This window comes from Schistocerca americana, chromosome 5 (assembly GCF_021461395.2).
Source record: "Schistocerca americana isolate TAMUIC-IGC-003095 chromosome 5, iqSchAmer2.1, whole genome shotgun sequence".
Lineage (NCBI taxonomy): Eukaryota > Metazoa > Arthropoda > Insecta > Orthoptera > Acrididae > Schistocerca > Schistocerca americana.
This window is the reverse complement of record NC_060123.1, coordinates 202,949,612-202,971,567: the sequence shown is the minus strand read 5'-3', so window position 1 is coordinate 202,971,567 and position 21,956 is coordinate 202,949,612. Positions and strand designations below refer to the sequence as shown.

General features: G+C 38.8%; 1 protein-coding gene across 1 annotated transcript in view; it reads left to right on the top strand.

The window, feature by feature from the left end:
* LOC124615302 (multiple epidermal growth factor-like domains protein 8) overlaps positions 1–21,956 on the top strand; it is a 368,566-nt gene that overhangs the window by 205,795 nt on the left and 140,815 nt on the right. Inside the window, exon 15 of the mRNA XM_047143089.1 lies at positions 6,029–6,143. Coding sequence (XP_046999045.1) covers positions 6,029–6,143 — 115 coding nt within the window. The remainder of the gene's footprint in view (positions 1–6,028; positions 6,144–21,956) is intronic.

The following is a 21,956-nucleotide window of genomic DNA, read 5'->3' as shown; positions in this document are numbered from 1 at the left end:
TAATATTCAAACACTGGAGAGTGCAGGATGGAATAACAACAACATGGAAAGTATAAATTCCTACTCAGCACATAGTGGAGGTGTTGAGTCACAGACAGGCACAATGAAAAATAACTTTTTCATTGTGTCTGTCTGTGACGCCAATGCCTTCCCTATGTGGTGAGTAGCAATCTATCCTTTTCATAATGCATGACACTTGCTGTATTGGCTGTAACTTGAGGAAGGTATAGATCTAAAGTATAAAATGTGTCCATCTTGAGAGGAACAGTATTTGATGTACAGTATACATGACCACACTTATATTGGTTACAGATACTTATGGGATAAGGAACTCTTAAATATAGTACCATTTTGCCTATTGGAATAAGTGATATGATTGCAGCAAAGTAGAACCTTCAAAAAATTTTGAAAGATAAACCACTCCCCTTCCTTTCTCACCTCCTTCAAGTCACAAATGGCAGTAGATTGCTGGTTTAATGTGATTTGATCACACCATGGAGAGCTTCTGCGCCCTCTCCAAACCCGGATTTAAAACTCTGAGCATCATCATTGAGAAAGGCAGAGGTATTTAGCCACCAAAATATTGGCCATATATGATAATTCCATTTTGCAGAACTCTACAAGTGAATAAAACTTACGGACATGATAGATAAAATAACAAACATATTAACAACTTGGTGGAAATAAATGAAAGTGCAAGAGCACATTGCCAGTTGTGCACAGAGTGCTGGACGCCAAATGGTCTGAGGTCAGCGGGACTACAGTGTCAAATAGCTTTGGAACGCACAGCACAAGAGACTGCAAGTGCAGTTGTAACCACATTTAACAGGACATCAAGGCACACAATCCCACATGTCGGCAGCACCATTTGTGATGGTGCCAAAAGTGCATGGACTGGACCAACAAGGAGAGGGTCACGTGTTCTTATCGGATTAGAGCAGATTCAGCCCGTGCAGTGATTTTGAAAATACTCTTCTATGGTGAAAAGTGGAAAACACCTAGTTCACACAGGAACATTGTTGATCGTGATCATTTTGGGGGTGGTGTTGTGCAAGGAGGCATAATTGTGCATGGGCATACTGACTTCCAAATCTTTGAACACCACACAGTCACTTTTAACATTATTGTGACACTTTACTCCTTCCCAGTGTGTGTCTTTTTAGGGGAAACGGTCTGCTCTGACTTCATTTTTATGGGTGACAATGTGCTACCACATCAAATACCACAGGTGGAGAAGCTCATGGAATGAAAGAATATTCAGGAAATGGGCTAGCCTGCTCCTTCCCACAAATCAAATTCCATCAAGCACATTGGGGAGACATATTGCAGCACATTCACATGTACCAAGGACCATCCAGCAGCTGTCAACCTCAACCATAACCAACCCTGTGGCCAGTAAGGGAGGACATTGGAGAGCATGCATTGGCACCTGTGTTGATCACACACCATATTCCATATTAAGAACTATGTCTTGCCTTTTGTAATGTCCAGGGACGATCATAAATCGTTGTGACTTCAGTGTAATTATTGTTTTTGAGTAAAAGTGTCATTTCTGTGTGTCTTATTGTGTGTTTCCTTGTTACCTTCTGTTCTGTACTGCAGCAGGTGTTTCTATGTATTGCCCAAGTTTCACCAAACTGTGATACTTGGATGTGATAGATGATGCAAAAGTTACTTTCGTCCTTCAATTTTGCAGACTGGTGTGTGTGTGTGTGTGTGTGTGTGTGTGTGTGTGTGTGTGTGTGTACATGATGACCAAAACATGACATTAGAAACTTTAAGAACCTGCCAGAGTGAAGACTTGAGTAGTGAGTATACCGAGTTCAATTTTCCTTGCGAATAACTGAATTGAAAATGATACAGTTAATGTCTGAAAAGTGTAAGTTCTCAGATGATATCTGACAGATATTAAGTAAGGTTGCTGATTGGATGATTGGATGTTCTTGATGCTTGAATATTTATTCTCTTGTCAACTGCTGTCTTATTTTATTGAGCTACTGTACAAAGTTTTCAAAAGTTTGAAATGTACATAGTAAATTTTCTTCCAGTGAAATGACATGAACTTTTTCACAAATAACTTGAAAAAACAGCTTTTAGGGAGGCCAGCAACAGCTCTGAGACGTTGTGAACAACAATTAGAAAGCACCCAACACTCAATAGCCATTCAAATTATCATAAAAATTGTAATAATTAAAAGGTCAAGAATTATGAAGTGTTTACAAAAGAAGCATAATTGTGTGAATGTGCTTTATTTGCAACTATCAGATTCACATCAGTATAGGTGCATCTTCAGGTTTATCTGCCAAGAATACAGATCACTGTGTGAAATTTTTTGAAATGATTCATGTAACAGAACCGCAGATAATGTTGGCGTTTGACAAACGATGATGAGCAGCACTAGCAGTGTTTATATTTTCGTAATGTACAAGGGCAATTGAGAAATTAAGGTCTCCTATTTTTTTATAACTACATAGACCTGTTTATTTCTACAATGGTCTACATCAGTTTACAGCTTGAAAATTTCGCTATTTTTCAACATAATCACCATTTCTGTCAATGCATTTTTGTAGACGTAGCAGTTTTTGTATGCCCATGTCATACCAGCTCGCCGCCATGCTGTTCAGAAAGTTATGAACTGGTGTGATTGTTACTTGGTCTCAAGTGTAAAGTGGTATGCCCAGGTTTCGTCATCCGTGACAATTGAGTCCAGGAAGTTTTCCTGTTCAGCTGCAAGGCAGTGAAGAAATGCGCGGGAAGCATCAACCCATTGCAGCATCTGGTCCTCGAGTCAGTACGTGTGGCACCCGTCTTGTGCACACCTTCCGGTAGTTCAATGTTTCCATTAAAATTCTGTGAATGGTGCGTTAGGAAACCTCAGGAACCAATGTGCAGAGATCATCCAGGGTGATTCGCCGATCTTCACATGTCCTTTGCTCGACGTTCAACACTGTCTCCTCAGAAATTGACGGTCTCCCGCTCCTTTGTTCGACGTGAATTTTGGTCCGACCAGCTGCAAACTCTCTACACCACTTACGAACATTTTTGACATCCATGCATGACTCACCATACACGTCCGTCAATTGGCGATGGATTTCAATTGGCGCAGTGCCCTTTGCTTTCAAAATCCGAATAACTGCGCGCAATTCGCACTTGGCGGTAGCATCCAGTGGGAGCTCCATTCTCTACAGCTGCCAAGCCAAGAATGAATGCCTCAGCACGGCGTGTGCATGTTTACACACAGCACGTGAAGCACTCTTCATAACAGTGTGACCAACTGCCACACAAACAGAGTTGTGTACTTATACAAAAATAGGAGACCTTACTTTTGGGATTTCCCTCATAGATGGACAATTACGGAGACCCAGCATTTAGGAAGTATCCACGGTAAAAGTCAAATTACATTGGTGGGTTTTCATAATGAAATTGAGTATATTGAAAAGGTGCTTGTCAAAATGTGCAAAAGCAGGGAAAAAACAAATAATGAATGGGACACTAATGTGAACTGGGATAAAATGCCTAAAAAATCTGCTAATTTCAAGGAAAAGTATTCGTAAAATATTATCCAAAAAATAATAATACGGTATGGAACCAAAACGTCGAGAATGAAAGAGGCCTGAAATATAGCTTACTGAATAACATCCCATAGGATATATTGCAGAATTATGTAGAGATCAGCTGTATAAATTTGATGTTAGTAAAACTTAAAATCCCGTCTGGTGTGTATCCATCTGCCATATTGCTAACAGACCGATGAGGTGTAAGCAGCTTGGCTAGCAGTACTCCGGAAGGCAGAAGACCACAGTTCCAGAGAGGAAAAAGAAAGTATACACACAAACAGCTGCAAGGAGAAAATCATAACTAGGAAAACAAGTGTTTCAGGGAACCGCGTTAGATAACTTTAAAAAATCTGTAGTTAATTGTAGTTATGAAATGAAAGGTAAAACATAATCTGCTTTACATCGGTACCTCAGAATTATAAAATTACTGAAGGAGTAATATTTGAGTATAATAAAGTTGCTAAATTAACATGAAAACCGTCTTCGTAGCTACCGGTGATGATTCAGATAGTCAAAATTTGATAGGATATTGCAGTGTCAGTTTTCAATCTGATTATTCAGAGCTGAACCAGGGGCTTGCTTTAATGCTTTCATAATATGTATTTCTTCTAAAACATTTCCTTTTGTTTCCTTAAATATAACATACAAATTCTTTTTAGTGTCATCTTTAAGGTGTAATGTGATCCAGTATTGTCATATAGTTATTTAACAGTTACTGTTGATGGAATTATAAAACTGTTACTTAGTGCAGTTTATGGATAGTATAAATGAAATTATTTGATTCATTGTGAGACTATTTTGACACTGTAGTTTGTCTTACAAAGGAGATTACTTTTGAAACAATATTATGCCATATACGGAAATACTGCTCGGGTGCAAGGAAACTGTAACAAGTTGGAGCAGCATAGAACTTTGACCATGCACAAGTGAGAGAAATTGAGTGTCACTGGTTGTTTGACTCTTGCCAGATTAATGAGGGAAAGTTGAAAAATACCAAATGAAATGTTTCAGGAAAGATGGCGACAAATAAAAATATACTAATATTATTTCAAGAATCAGTTTTCATTGGCAGCCATAAGAAGGTCTTACACACTTCTATAGACTACTTCAATAGCCATAATAGAAATGAGACTAATTTAATTACAGTACACAGAGTAATTTCTTCTGTACTGTTTCTTACGAAAAGGAGAGAACCTTTACCATGTCGTAGAAAGAATCATTTCGTGCAACAATTTTCACTGTAAATAAGTCTAAGACATTTTGGATACAAATACGTTTTGGATAGGTAGATAACTCACAGTTTGCTGCTTTGCTTCCTCAAACCTGTTGATATACGTTACCAGCAGTTAGCTAGTGGTTGTGGTATAGCTGTTGATCAATCAGCCTTATAAGTTCCGCAGTATAAGAGAGCAGAATGGCATGCAGAAATGCAATACAATTTTTTGCTGGGGTAACAGTGGATCAGTGCTTAAAGTAAATGTCTCCAGTGCTTGGAGAAGAATATCCATGTCACACTACTAAGTTCAAATAGTACATATCATTTCAGAGAATACCTTGTTCCTGGACAATGCTGCTGGAAAAAGGGAAATAATGGCAAGAGTAACATACTTCAACCTTGATCAAACAGTAAAAATCTAGGATGGAATGTAACAATTTTATGAAAAGGGAAGTTGCCACTCACCATATAGTGGAGATGCTGAGTCACAGATAGGCACAACAAAAAGGCCTCAACCTTGATGACACTTGCATTTTGCTCTTTTTTGCAAGTTTTGTGTCTGCATTCTGCACTCTCTCTGACAGGAGTAGATAGCAGACTCTATCTTGTGGCACAAAGAAATGCTAAAAAAGTTCAAAGGTGGCACACCAAGGCATCTAAATAGAAGTGTTAAGAGCTACCAGACTTTAACGCCATTATTGCAATGTATCATCTGTTTCTCATAACAAAAAGTGTTCCTCAGAAAATGAAGTAGAAATTTTGTGATCATTTAAGAAGAGAATTGGTACTATAATTTTTCATCGTATAGGTTAAACCATGTTCCTCCAGTCTCAAAAAATCAAATGGGAGGTCTGGCATTCTCCAGGTTCAACAGCAAATAAAATCATCAGTCCAAGATCAACATCCAACAATTCTTTCTTTTTCCTCTAGGCAGAACTGCGTCCTGTAGAGCCATATCACATTATGGTACTTTTTCTGCACACAGTTGAATAGCAACTTCTGCTGTTATGGGATAATGAATCTACTTGCTGTGTGCATTCATACTTATGTAAATGTAGCTGAGAATGTGGAGACAGTTTTTCCCCCTTAGCTGGCCTGGTATCATTTAAACTGTAAAGCCTGTATCTAGTTTTCCTGTGGCTGTTGTGTCATATAATTGACTTGCTACTTGAAGTGTATTATTAGTATTGTTTCTGCTATTGCCACCATCAGTTCAGCACAGCTATAAAAATTATTTAGTTGATGTTATTTGTAGATCACAAGATGCTGTGATACAGCTGTCAGAGTGTCCTATGCCCTGCCACCTGCGAAGAAACTGTTCTCAGTGTTTGGATGACAGAGGGCGATGTGTGTGGTGTGAAACAAAACAGGTAAGCTGATAGAAGGTTTGAAAGTGCATGTGAAGCTGTACTCTGGTAACATAAATTAATTTTTGTGATAATGTTTTAAAGCTTGATTAACTACAGTCTGCAAATGCAATTATTGCACCAAAAAGGGAATTTCCTTCAAGTAATTTGTACCCATAGTTAGTCTGAGCTCACTTTCTTCTGAAACAGACAGATGTTCAAAGAGAGAGACCACATTCAGAACACTGCTTGGCTGGTCTTTTAATACCCTTTTTTCTGTTCTTACTGTTACAGATATCTGTAGACACTGTGCAAATAAAACTACATTTTATTTTCTCCAGAAAAATAGCTAACAGTAAGCTTGCACTGAGACCTGTAGGAGGAGCAGCTTCTTGCAGGCTTTTGTTTTGTCCTGCTTCAAAATTACGGAACTGCTCTTGTGAGTTGAAGAGGAGGCACGTCTTTGTTTTGCCCAGTTTTTTCTAACAATTTTATCCATAGTTCTGGCTTATTAATTCCTTTTTTGTTAGTGATTTTATCTTAAACTTTATCGGGTTTTCTTTTCATTGCTGGCTTTTCATTGACGTCTGTCTTGCAGACATTTTTTCATCTCATATTGTCACCATTTGATATGATCCAATAAAGCTGTCTCTAGCCTTTTCTACCCATTACGTTTCTATTAAAACAACAAAAATAATCAGTTTTTGAAAAGATGATGTAATTGCATAGACAAAAAATCTACTCGGCAAGCAGCAGCAGTTGAACACATGTGTAAAGGTATTTACATTTGCAGGCTTTTGGGGTCAGACTGAGTCTGTCCTCCTCATCCCACCTGGTAAGCTCTCGTGACCCAAGATTCTGGGTGACTTCTCTAAACTCTCCCCATTTCCCAAACCTCACCAGTCCTATTCCTTCATCCCTCTTTCTTCTCCTTCAACCCTTCTGCCAGGAAGATGGGTGACTGGCTCTGAAAGCTTGCAAATTTAATTACATTTATTTGTGCATTCTCCTGGTGCCACTTGATGAGTATATTTCTTATTTATCCAATTACCTTACAGTTCTAACATTTACACATCCATGTTCCTCCTGCATGTTTCTGATGTCACCTACCCATCTTCCACTAGGGCGTCCTCTCTCTCTCTATCTCTCTCTCTCTTGGGGTGCAGCAGAGAACTTTTCTTAACACTTTACCATTCATTCACATGGCTATTCGTCCCTCCTTTCCATTTAATTTTCATTGTGGTCATAACTAGGTCTTTGTTTTCCTGCCTTTTCTTGTAATTCCAACATACATCTCTACATTGCTTGTTGACCAACCTTCAGATTTTGAATAATTTTTACATTAATAGTCCAAGTTCCACTCCCATCAGTCAGAGCCGATAATACACACTAATTGTATACTTTCCTGTACCGCCACATTGCAAATTTAGTTTTAAAACTCTGTTTAAGTTACCAGAAGTACTTCAAGCCAACCCAGCTACTTTGTTTATCTGTTTTGTTGTTGATCAAGTTGATAAACTGCCATAAACACAAAAACGCAGCAACTGGTTCTGTTACTTCATTGTTAGTCGACTTCTGTTTTCAGTGTTTTGTCTAAGCAGTACTTTCACCTTATGTGATAATAAGAGCCAGAGCCGTAACCATAGCCATAACCATGCTTTTCAGAGCTACTTTCAAACTTTATTCATTATTTCAGTTTATCTGCTTTAGAAGCCAAAACTACAATGGTAGCCGAAAATTGAAGTTCATCTAAGACTATTGAGAAACATTTTTGTGATATCGTATTTCCTTCCATGTTACCTTCTTCAGGTTCCTTGCCATCCAGATGAAGCTTAATGGAATTTGAACAATGACTAGACAAGGATGAGACAAAAATATGGAAACACTGTGTGAAATGAACATAATCCACATGCTAGACAAGCAGGCAGTTTACACCATTGTATCCGACCCTGACAGTACCTGTGCAGTGTTGTGAATAGATTTCAAGCATCAGTCATGGTCAGAACAATGTCCTGTGTAGTTGTGAGTGCATTATGTTGGAACTAAGTGAATTCAAACATGGGCACATTGTTGGTGCTTGTATAGTGGATGCTTCCGTTACTGAGGGAACTGAAGTGTAAAAGTGGAAAAGCATCATCCAGTATGTCACACCGTTTGCAAAAGTGTATGTTGAGTGATTATGATGAACTGTCATTGAAGAGCATTGTGACAAAGAACAAAGAAGACAACAGCTTCAAAAGTCACTGCAGAACAGTCGCATTTGCGAACCTTTTCAGCTCTGAAACCATACAAAGATAGCTCCATAAGTGGGGACTTGCAGGGCGAGCAGGAACTCCAAAACCATATGTCGGTGAGACAAATGCTCATAGCAGAAAGATGTGGTACCGAAGCTATGAAACGTGGTCTATATAGTAATGCAAGAAAGTCATTTGCTCAGATGGACCTTGTTTCATACTGTTTCCACCTTCTGACCGAATTTACATCAAAATAGTGAAACATGATGGGGTGGAGCTTTGGGCAGCCATATCATGGTATTGTATAGGCCAGATGAGTATTCTACAAGGATTACGTGACCACTTTGGTTGACCAGGTCCATCCCATAATATAATGTTTGACCTTCAATGGTAATGCTGTGTTCCAAGACAACAGAGATACTGTTGACATAGCTCAGCTCGCATTGTCCAGAATTGGTTTTGTGAGCATGAGGATGTATTGTCCAAGTTCCCCTGGCTGCCATAGTCACCATATCTCAAAATTATTGAGCCGCTGAGGTGTACTTTGGAGACAAGGGTCCGTGACTGTTATCCATTTCCATTATTGGTACCTGAACTTGCCACTACTTTTCAGGAATAATGATATAAGATTCCCTTGAAAACCATACAGGACATTTATTTATCCATTCCAAAGACATCTTGAAGCTGTTTTGAAAGCTAACGGGTTTCCTACACAGTACTAGGCATTATCATGTATTGTGTTTTTGGCGTTTCCATATTTTTGTCCAGCCCATGTATATCATTCAATATAGTAGCATAGGCTTGCACCTCAAATATGCTAGCTTTACACTAAATAAAGGGGTTACGGCTAACATGAACACACATATTTTTTGTAGTTTGAAGAATCACAATTATGTAAACAATTAAACAACATAGAATAATGTCCAAATGATAATTTTTTTATCTCATAAATCACTTATCTTTATATAGCTCTTTCTTGATGTTGCATCTCTATGTAAAGTTTGAATTTGATTCATGTATTTTGGAGCAGACATAAATCACAAAAAACCTCAAAATATCAAAATTAATTTAATAATACACGACAAACCATGGACCTTGCCAAGCGGCATTCTTGCATGCCCAATGATACAGAGAGTCGTGCCATCAGTGCAACCATAACCAAGGGGTATCTATGGAGAGACCAGATAGGCCTATGGTTTCTGAAGAGGGGGCAGTAGCTTATTAAGTAGTTGCAGGGTTTACAGCTGGATGACTGACTAACCTGTTCTTTCTAACATTCAGCCAATGTGGCCTTGCTGTGTTGGTATTGCAAACGGCTGAAAGCAAGGGGAAACTGTACAATTATTTTGCTTGATGGTGTATAGCTCTGCTTTATGCCTTAATCATGATGCCTTACTCTTGTGTAAAATATTCTGGAAGGAAAATATCTTTATATACTCATCTTAACATAGATCAGAATATAACAGCTTTTGTTATACATTCTTGGACTATGAATAAATCTGTCAGCTACTTTTAATAGCCTTGCTTTATTTGCTATAATTCATCACTTCACCTCTTTTTATCTTTTCACCACTTTGCTTATCACGCAGTTCGTATGGAAACTCTAATTGTTTAAGTTTAATGGAATTAATTTATGATCATTTTAAGAGTAGTTCATTGATTTGTAATTACAGGTAGTTTAATGTATTGCATTTATTTACTGACATGACAAAAAAAGTGTTGACTATATTCAGGAATGTGAAGATGATACATTTGAGTGTCAGAATTCATAGCAAATAAAGCAAAAATCTTTAAATAGAGCCAAAGCAGTCATTCAGACTAAAAAAAGTAGGTAAGATAGCTTCCTCAGGGAGGGACAACTCGAGATGATAATGTCAGGGGAAAAACAACACTGTTCTGCACTTCAGAACAAGGAATGTGTGATCATTTAATCAGGAGGGTAGGTTAGAGAATTTCACGAAGAAATGAATGAGTTTAAGTTAGATTCAAGGGCGATTTGTGAAGCATGGTGGCTGGACTCCTGGTCAGCTGTGTGCACAATTACAAATACAAAATCAAACAGGATAATACTGGAGTAGGACTACTAACGAATAAGAAAATAGGCATCTAAGTAAACTACTATACTACTGTCAACTACACAGTTAACACATTGTCATAGTCAAGGTGCACACAGCCTACACTGACCACAATAGCACTAATTCATATGCCTATTAGCTGTGCAGACGATGAAGAGATTGAAAGAATGTATAATGAGATAAAAGAAATTATGCAGATAGTTAATTGAGGCAAAAATTTGGTTTTGATGAGAGACTGATATTCAGTAATGGGAAAAAGAAGAGAAGGAAAAATAGTAGTAGCATTAAAAGTTGGAACATCCTGGTAGAATTTTGCACAGGTCTAATTTAATCGTAGCAGACCCTTGGTTTAAGGATCATGAAAGAATGTTGTGTACTTGGAAGAGACTGGAAGACACTAGAAAATTTAGATAGATTTTATACTGGTGAAACTAGATTTTAAACTGTAAAACATTTCCAGAGCCAGATATGGATTCTGCTCATAATTTACTGGTTATGAACTGCAGCTTGAAACTGAAGAAATTGCAGAAAAGTAGGAAATCGATAAATGGACAGAACTACAGGTTGTTGAGAGTTACAGAGTTTGCATTAAACAATGATTGACTAAAAGGGGAAATGAATACAATAAAAGATGAATAGGTAGCTTTGAGAGATGAAGTTGTGAAGGAATCAGGCGAAATAGGTGAAAAGACGAGGTCCCATAGAAATTCTTGGATAACACACAAGATGTTGAATATAACTGACTAAAGGAGTAAATATAAAAATGTAGCAAATTAATCCGGCAATAGGGAATACAGTTCTCTAAAAATTGACATAACCAGCAAGTGCAATATCACAAAACAGGAATGGGTATACAAGAAATGCAAGGGTGTAGAAGCCTGTGTGACTAGAGGAAAGGTGTTTGACATTTACAGGAAAACTAAAGAGATCTTTGGGGAAAAGACAAGCAGCTTAATGAATATCAAGATCTCATATGGCAAGACATTGCTAATCAAAGAAAGGTAGACTGAAATGTGGAATGAATATATAGAAGCACTATACAAAGAAAATGAACTTAAAGATAACATCATAGAAAGGGAAGACAAAATAGATGAAGATGAGATGGGAAATTGGTACTGTGAGAAGAATTTGACAAAACACGGAAAGATATAATTGGAAACAAGGCTCCTGGAGTAGACAGTCCTTTAGAATTACTAAAATCCTCGGGAGACCCTGCCATAAGAGAACTATTCCTCCAGATGTGGAAGATATATGAAAGAGGCGAAATACCCTCGGACTTCAAGAACAACACTTCCCAAAGAATGCTGATGCTCATAGGTGTTAGTAATACTGAACCACCAGTTTAATAAGTCATTGTTACAAAATACTGACACAAATTATTTATAGACAAATGAAAACAGGTAGAAGTCGATCTCGAGGAGGGTCAGTTTTGGCTTTCACGGATATGTAGGTTCACACAATGCAGTACTCACTCTACGGCATTCCTTAGCAGATTGATTGATTAAAGGAAAACCTACATTTATGGCATTTGTAGGGTTAGAGAAAGTTTTTGAAAATGTTGACTGGAATACACTATTGAAATTCAGAAAGCAGTGGGGATAAAATACAGGAAGTGGAAGGTTATCTAGAACTTGTACAGAAACAGTTACGAGAGTTGAAGGACATAAAGTGAAAGCAATAGTTGAAAAGGGAGTGAGACAGTATTGTACCATGTTGTCAACATTATTCAATCTGTACGAATGAGCTGTGAAGGAAACCAAGGAGAAATTTAGAAAGGAAATTAAAGTTCAAGAGAAGACATAAAAGGTTTAAGGTTTACCAGACATAGTTGTGTCAAAGGCAGCAAATAATTGTGATCAGTGAGCTGGATAGTGTCATGGGAAAATGAAGATAACTTCAGAACTGGGGACCAAAACAGCCATGTCGAGTGTCACGTGGATTGGTACTGTGTCTGCTCTTGCTTCCAACTTACATAAATGACCTTCCAGTAGCATTAAACAGGAGCTCGAAAACTGAGTATAATGTTCGCTAATGACACAAGCATACTAATGAATGGTCCAAACTCAGCCCCAGCAGACACTATTCAGATGATGGTGGAACAGGCCTACAAGTGGTTCACAGCTGACAGTTTAAGTACTGACCCCACAAATACTCATGCTGTGAAGTTTCAAACAAGCAATAGTGACCTTTTAACACGAGAAGTAGACATTAATTAGTGGTACACTGAGAGAAGCACAGTGTGTAACATTTCTTGCAGTCCAGCTAGATAACAAGTTAAAATGAAGTGAACAGATGGATAAGCTAACTGAGAAGCTCAGTTCATCGTGTTATTTCCTGAGAAGCATCTCCCGTTGTGTTGACCTAAACACAAAAGTTTTGCATATTTTCACTCCTTGTTGTCTTATGGAATGATTCTCTGGGGCAGTGCACCTAAATTAAGTTTCTTCAGCAGAAATGGAAATGATCTGTAGGAGTATTGCATAAAGTACGTAATTGTACCTCTTGCAGAAGACTTTTTAAGGATCTTGGTATTCTTACTTTCACTTCCCAATATATTTACTCCTTAAAGTTTTTGTTGCTGATTTTAAAAATCAGTTTAAACTGAACTGTGGTATACAGTCACAATACAAGACAAAAAAATAATTTTTGTGTAGACTTCGCCTCCTTGTCCAGAATTCAGAATGTAGTTATGTACTCTGGTGTTTAGATATTCAACAACCTCCAATATAACATAAAGCAAGAAACTGGTAATTGCTACCAGTTCAAAAGAAAATTAAAAACTTGTCTCATTAGGTACTCTTTCTACAAATTATCTTAATAGATAGATTCAGGGATTAACATTTCTGTTAGCTACATGACAGGTAACAGTGTTATAAAATTGTGTAACAATTGATAATGACCTGTAAGTAGGATTCCGTATTTATAGATGTAAATTTTTTTTTTTTTTTTTAAGTGCCATTATAATCAAGAAAATATTAAGCTAAGCAGCAGTTAAATTACAAAACAAAATAGGCAGCAGTTATTTTCAAAGTAGCAGCTTTCTTACTACTTTAGTAGATTAAATTTAAATGGAATAAGCATGAATAACATTAAGCAGTGTAGTAATTGTTTATTGTTCATACAGTATACAGATTAAGGTTCTATGATGTGCCTGTTCATTATTTTAAATGCATGTAATTTTCGTATTTTTATGAAAACAAACTTACTTTACAAAATTGTCCACGTCCCCTTACCTGGAAATGAATACAACCCATAGAAGGGACCCGTTGTCCTTCCTGTTGTGTATAAAAACTGTAAATAAGCACAAAACTGAAGCGGATCTTGCTGCACATAAAAAATTCTTGCTCTTGATGCACTTCAGTAGCCCAAGCTGCCCACACTTGCTACAATAAGGGCAGCGCAGCATCTCAAAATACATCGAATCGGCTTTTGAATGAAATCCAGTGGTATTTCTTGCCACTTCTCTAGTAAGACAGCCTGCAACTATTGTAGCATTTCTGAAGCATTTGAATGAAACCTAACTCTTCTCTTCAGATAATCCCAAAAGTGCTCTATGGTTTCCGGCTCAGGACCACATGCTGGCCACTGTAGAACATTGATATAGTGTTGCCAAAGAAAATTTTGCACTTTGGCTGCAACATGGGCAGGAGCGTTATTGTGCATCAGAAGAAATTCTTTCCCAAGAGCTCATGTCGGAGGTTGTACATGAGGATCAAGTATTTCTCGATGTACATTTCTCCTTTTAGACCTCTCTTATTCCTTAATCCCCCCCCCCCAGTAGTATAGCACCTCCTTCAAAAGGGACTGTTAGAGGACACTCTATCTTCCATATTACATTCCCCACAAGTTCTCGATACCCCTATATGGTCATCCTTTCCATGTAAGTTCGCTCTAGCTTCGTCGCAGAACAGCACTTTCCTCCAGCACCATAACTGCCAACGTCTGTGGTCTTTGGCAAAGTGCTGATGTGATCTGGTTAAATGAGGCACTTATTCTGCCATCTGTACCTAAGCTGATTCTTGTGTAGGCTATTCCAGGTTGTTTGATCAGTTAACAGTTGTCCAGTAGCATGATGAAAGGCACGATGAAAGTCTTCTCATAGTTCATGTACTGTTTTTGTGTGGTTCCTTGATACAAGAATTTGAAGAAAGCAATCCTCATCAGCTCATTAGTAGTATAGTTTTTGTTAGTACATATAAGCTGACATGTTCCACATCCTTGAAGGTTCTCCTTCTGGTTCTGATGTACAGAACATGATTAACGAATCAATGAAAGCTGTGAAGGAAACCAAGCAGTAATTTGGGTAAGAAATTAAAACTCAGGAGAAGCCAAAAGATTTACGGTAGTAATTGTGTCTGAAATAACAAATAACTGTGAAGATCAGTAGGATGGCTAGTGTCTTGGAGAGATGTAATACTATCAGCACAAAATAATAATAATAGAAAAATATAGACAAAGACTAACAAAAATACTGAAAACAGAATTGACAGCAAGAAACAAGACAAAAGCTATAAATACTTATGCTATACTATACCAATATTGACCTACTCATTTGGAGTAGTGAAATGGAGTAATACAGACCTAGAAGCACTCAATACACTTACACGATCACAATGCCACAAATATAGAATACATCACATACATTCAGCAACAGAAAGATTCACATTAAGCAGAAAGGAAGGAGGAAGGGGATTTATTGATATAAAAAACCTACATTATGGACAGGTAGACAATTTAAGAAAATTCTTTCTAGAACGAGCAGAAACTAGCAAAATACACAAAGCAATCATTCATATAAACGCATCGGCTACACCACTGCAATTTCATAACCACTTCTACAACCCTTTAGATCACATAACTTCAACAGATACGAAGAAAGTAAATTGGAAAAAGAAAACACTACATGGCAAGCACCCGTATCATCTAACACAGCCACACATTGATCAAGACGCACCCAATACATGGCTAAGAAAAGGCAATATATACAGTGAGATGGAAGGATTCATTATTGCATTACAGGATCAAACAATAAACACCAGATATTACAGCAAGCATATTATTAAAGATCCCAATACCGCAACAGATAAATGCAGACTTTGAAAACAACAAATAGAAACAGTAGACCACATCACAAGCATATGTACAATACTAGCAAATACAGAATACCCCAGAAGACATGACAATGTAGCAAAAATAATACATCAACAGCTTGCCTTACAACATAAAATTATAAAACAACACGTTCCCACATACAAGTATGCACCACAAAATGTACTGGAGAATGATAAATACAAATTATACTGGAACAGAACCATTATAACAGATAAAACAACAGCACATAACAAACCTGACATCATACTCACCAGTAAAAAGAAGAAATTAACACAACTAATCGAAATATCCATACCCAATACAACAAATATACGAAAGAAAACAGGAGAAAAAATTGAAAAATACATCCAACTGGCTGAGGAAGTCAAGGACATGTGGCATCAGGATAAAGTTGACATAATACCAATTATACTATCAACTACAGGAGTCATACCACACAATATCCACCAGTACATCAATGCAATACAGCTACATCCAAACTTATATATACAACTACAGAAATCCGTAATTATTTATACATGTTCAATTACCCGAAAGTTCCTAAATGCAATATAACATATACCATACAGTTAAAAGGAAGTCACACTTGACCAAGGTCTGCGTCACTTTCCATTTTTAACCAGACATAACGTCTGAGAAAAGAAAGAAAGAAATAATAATAATAAATACTATCAGCACCAAAAAAAATAGAACATGGGCATTAGAATGTTGTTGAACTAAAACAGATGGTGCCAAGGGAATTGGCTTATAAATGAGACACCAGAAGTAAAAATAACTTATCGGAATGCAGCTGGGTGACGTCATTGACAACCGCTGATATTTCACCATGAACACACCCTGCCATTTTCAGGGCAAAACTGTAGCAAGTAAGCCCTGTGCAAGTAAATTTAAAACCACGGTTTTCAGAGAATCTCCAGAAAGATAAAACACACACACACACACACACACACACACACACACAGAGTAATCACTAATGCCATCACAAACCAAAAATGTCTAATGTCTGAAGTCAACAATAGTGAAATTAATAATGAATGGGAGAAGTACCACAAACTCTGTCCCTGTGCTTTTCCACAAGGGGGAGAGCAGGATTCCATGCAGAATTTAAACAAAAACCACCATCTCTATTTCTGAGGTTATTTCCTAATTTAATTTCAACAACTTAATTAATAACACTGTCCCAATAGCTGGAAGTGGAACTTTTTCATTCTATAGGGTGACTGGTGCCGAGACAATATTCTGTCATGGCGGATATGCTCGACTGTTGTAAGCATGTGTGCCACTTACGCTCAGTGTACTGGCCATCCACAGTTGTGATAATCTGATCAGTACATGACATGCCACAACTGCAAGGAACATTGTAGAAACGTGCCTTACGCAAACCAGTGTCACCCTTGACAGAACCTAAAAGGAGCCTGATCTTAGATGGCAGTTGGAAAATGCTCTTTACACAATATTTCTGCAAAATATGATCAATACTTCTCGTAGTGCTACCTGCATAAATCAAAAGCCATTGACTTTGGTGCCACCTCAGTATTATCGTCACTTCCTCACTGCACAGTTGGTCGATAGGGCAACACGTGTGTGAATTGTCTTTCACTATAATCATTCTGACAAAATGTGACTTTGAGATGGGCTAACTCAGCTGACAAACTCTCAGGGTCTGCAGTGACATGGACCCTATGAACCAAGGAACAAAGTACCATTTCATTGAGCTGCATGGGGACAACAATCAGACTGCAGATACAAGTCAGTGTTAGTAGGCTTCCTATAAATGACATGTCCCAATGTACCATCCACCTTCCTTGTGACCAACACATTAAGAAAGGGAAGACAGCCATGCTTTTCCCCCGCCATTGTGAAACTAATATTCAAGTGGATTGAATTCAGGTGTTCTAAAATGTCATTCAAACTCTCACTGAGACAAAGCAACAAAAATATCGTCTATATATTTGAAAAAACATGCAGGTTTCCAAGGTGCCAGCTCCAAGGCACATTTCTCAAAATCTTCCAGACACAAATTGGCAATAATAGACAACAACAGGCTCCCCATCGCAAATCCATCTGTATGCTCATAGTACTGGTCATTGAATACAAAGTAAGAGGAAGTCAATACATTTTGAAATAAGTTCGTTAATTCAGCACTGTAATGAATCAGACAGGGGAACACGAGTTTTTTGCTACACGACACACCAGAGCAGTAATGTTACTCACAATTAAGGACCTTGGGGAGGCCATATAACCTAGAAGGAACAATACAATTAGAATTGAGACTCTTGATAGTATCCTGTTCAGGAGAGACATGAGGCTCAGAGTTCATGCTCTGTTTGTTATTAATTTCACTATCAGTAACTTATGCTATTAATGACACACTGACTCGGGCCTAACACACCAGTAGCAGTTTTGCTATTTGGTCAGTAAAATAAAATGAAGTCTGGCAATAACAAGAAAACTGATATGTCAGTGGACACCCCTGGGTTAGGAAATAACTAAATGGTATGAGAAAGGTGCTGGCCATTTATCACAAGTCATTTGTTACTTCACAAAACAACAATCTTTTATTGGGTTGGTTTGTTTGGGGGAAGAGACCAAACAGTGAGGTCATAAGTCTCATCGGATTAGGGAGGGGTGGGAAAGGAAGTTGGCCGTGCCCTTTCAAAGGAACCATCCCAGCATTTGCCTGGAGCGATTTAGGGAAATCACAGAAAACCTAAATCAGGATGGCCGGACACGGGATTGAACCGTCATCCTCCCGAATGCAAGTCCAGTGTGCCACCTTGCACGGTAATCTTTTCTTGCATAGTTAGCAAAAATTCAAATAAAATACAAATGATTCAGGTAATTACTCCAAAATTCCTACAGTTGAACCAGTGGATGATTAATCACTTAATTCAAATGAATAAAATGCACCAAATTAGGAAGGACTAGCAAGCAAGAAGTACAATCAACTATACCTTAAACATGCCCTGAGTGCTGGGTGAACAGTGACAGCAATGATGCTACAGATTACAATTCCCACATTTGGCAGGCAAATGGGTGCTTAACATTAATGAACATAGCTTACAAAGTGTAATACAAAGGTTACACAAGTCTGGTATCAACACAAATATCCAATATTTGATCTTTCAGGGAAGCCCACTGGGCATATTCAAGGTACTGACGTGGGAAAGTAATGAAGTACCATTTAACAGATTGAGCATTACACCAATATCAAAACTATTACATTAAAAACCATACTTCAAACAGAGAAAATATGGAAGGGGCAGGTACGTCAGGCCAGGCTTGAATAAGATGGTTTAGAATAATGGGCACTACTGGTTAAATTAACACCCATTTGCTGCAAGATAGGAACTCAAGTTATGAGGGATGCCATAGCAATCCAGAAGGCCGTAACATCTCAGAGGCTACGATGAGATGGGGAGTGGCGCACTGCAGTGTGCACGCATATGCGTGCTGATAGGCTACACCTGGTGAACCGGTGGGTAACAGAACACCCCGGGGCAGCGCCTCCAAACGCTACAAACAACTCAGAAGGCCTACAGCAAACAACCAAAAAGCCGAGAGCGAACAACCAAACATACAACTCATGCATAATAATCACAGAACATATGAAAATGCTCAGACCAATACAAGAAGCTCAATGTGAGTGTGGCTCCAAGCTCCAACCAAACCTTAAGTATAACAACAAGAATTTTGTGATAAGAATTACTGAAAGGGTAAACCGGTTAATCTTAAAGTAAATATAACAAGTTAATGTAAGAACCAGGAAATCACACAGTACTCAGGCAGATTAACTTAAGTGGCTTAAAAGGTAACATGCAAATCTTGAGGGCTAACACTCAAAACAGCTACAATAGTAATTATATTTAAAAAGATAAATATTAATTTTCTTGAAAGAGGCAAAATCTCAATATAGTTGTTGAGTATATAGAGCCAAGATGCACTGGGTCGGTAGCATTTGCATACTACAGTCGTAGGCAACTTTATAGTTGCTACCCCAGTCAGGAAAGCAACAACTTCCAACACAAATAAGACTCAAGTCCGACCTCAGTGATCACTAACACAGCTGGCGGCCTAGAACATATGAAAATTAATTTCAGGCACAAATGACAAAATAAGCAGATAACTGAACAAGTTGTAACTAAAAGAAATTCTAAAACACACAAATATGGCACTCAGATTATTTCAAACGGAGGCACCAAAGGATGAATTTAATGCTTGAGACAGAGTGATTGAGAACCACAGGTCATCCAGTGTAGTGGGAGCAATTTCAACATGGAAGCACGTGTGTCAATCAAGTAACAAGTACCTTGTCCCAAAAGGACAGAACAGATGGCACCAGAAAATGAACAGCACACCAACACCCACATCAGCAACTATGCCTGCTTAATCCAGGGTAAACCGGACATTGTGCCCAAGCATTGCTGACCTGACAGACACCACTCTGTTGACCACCACCTGCTTAGACAATTGTGCGCCCATAAGTTCCATGAACAACTCAGCATACATCATATGTACTTCGGGTCTCTCTCTCTCTCTCTCTCTCTCTCTCTCTCTCTCTCTCTCTCCTCTCTCTACAAGCTGCTCCAAGGACATACAACAAAAGACTCAACTACCCGGTGACTACACAGAGATGGATTGCACAAGTAAGCAAAGATTTAAAAACATAGGACAAGCCAACACGGCTCAAAAAACATTTCTGAAATGTCTAATTTGTTAAGATTATTAGGAAGAGAATTACACAGGAATTAGGAAGAGAATTACACAGAGATGGATTGCACAAGTAAGCAAAGATGTAAAAACATAGAACAAGCCAACACGGCTGAAAAAGCATTTCTGAAATGGATAGTTTGTTAAGGTTCTTAGGAAGAGAATTGATTGTTACTCATCATAATGATGACCCGTTGAGTTACAGACAGGCTACACATTAAATGGCATTCAGCCAAAGCCTTATCCAGCAAAGAAAACACACACGTGCTTGCGCACACCTGCACCTGCACATGCACACATGCACGAGCGCGCACACCCCACACACACACACACACACACACACACACACACACACACACCTCATGCACTTATGACCACTTCCACCAGCAACTCCAAATGGAATATTAATATTTATCTTTTTAAATATAATTACTATTGTAGCTGTTTTGAGTGTTAGCCCTCAAGATTTGCATGTTACCTTTTTCTGATGTGAATAGCATAGCAGTCTGTTGTTGGGTGGGAGGATAGCAGGGTACAGTCGGTGGGAGAAGAACACTGTCTGGCAGGGAGGCACACGTATAGGTTTACGGAAGGTAAAAAGGATGGTGGTGAGAGGATGAGGGGACGGAAACTGTTGCGCAGAGGATGTGGGGGCAGTAGGCTACTGTAGGCTGAGGCTGGGGTAATTTTGGGAGCAGGGAACATGTTGCACAGAATACTTCCATTACCGCAGTTCAGAAAAACTGGTGGTGGAGGGGTACGTCCAGATGATGTGCATTGTGAAGCAGCCGTTGAAATCTATGATGTTATATTCAGCATCTGAATGTAACATGCTAGATTTCAGTGGCTGCTTCGCAACCTGGGCCATCTGGATCCACCCCTCCACCACCTGCTTTTCTGAACTGCACACTTTCTCCACTCCCAAAAGTATTCCCATGTTTCACATGGCCTCAACTTATGGTGAGCTACTGTCCCCACACCCACCAGCACAGTTTCCGCTCCCTTGTCCTGTCATCTCCTCCGTTTTCACATTCTCTCACCCTCTTTCTGTGCCACCCTCTGCCAATATACCTAACCATCCTTTCCCTGTCCTTACTCCTCTACTTTCATGCCCCCCCCCCCCCCCCCCCCCCCCACACACACACACCCCACTTTCCGACGTTGCAACTGGCAGTCTCTAGCCCCACAAGCCCCACTGTACAGCACTTTTCTCTCATCCTACCTGTTCCCTTCTTTCCCTCCCCCTTCCCTGCCCTTCATGTGACAGTCACATTCCAGTCAGATCTGCGGGTGCAAGCAGTTGTGTGTGTATGAGGTGTGCTTGCTTATGTGAATATGTATGTGTGTGGAAGATGATAGACACCTTTGAAATTTGGCACTGCAGAATAGTGCTGAAGATCAGTTTGGTAAATATAATAACTCATGAGGAAAGACTGAGCCAGTTTTGGGAAAAAGAGAATTTATGCCCCAACCTGACTAAAAGAAGGAATCAGTTGATGGAACTCGTTCAGAGGCATCGAGAAACCATCAATTTGGTAGGGTGGGAAGTATTTGGGGGGGGGGGGGGGGGGGGAGTAGGTAAAAACTTCAGAGGGAGACCAAGCTCAGCTACAGTAAGCAGGTTCAAATAGTTGTAGTTTGGAGTAGTTATGCAGTGATGAAGAGACTTGCACAGGAGTGCTGTATTAAATGAGTCTTCAGACTGA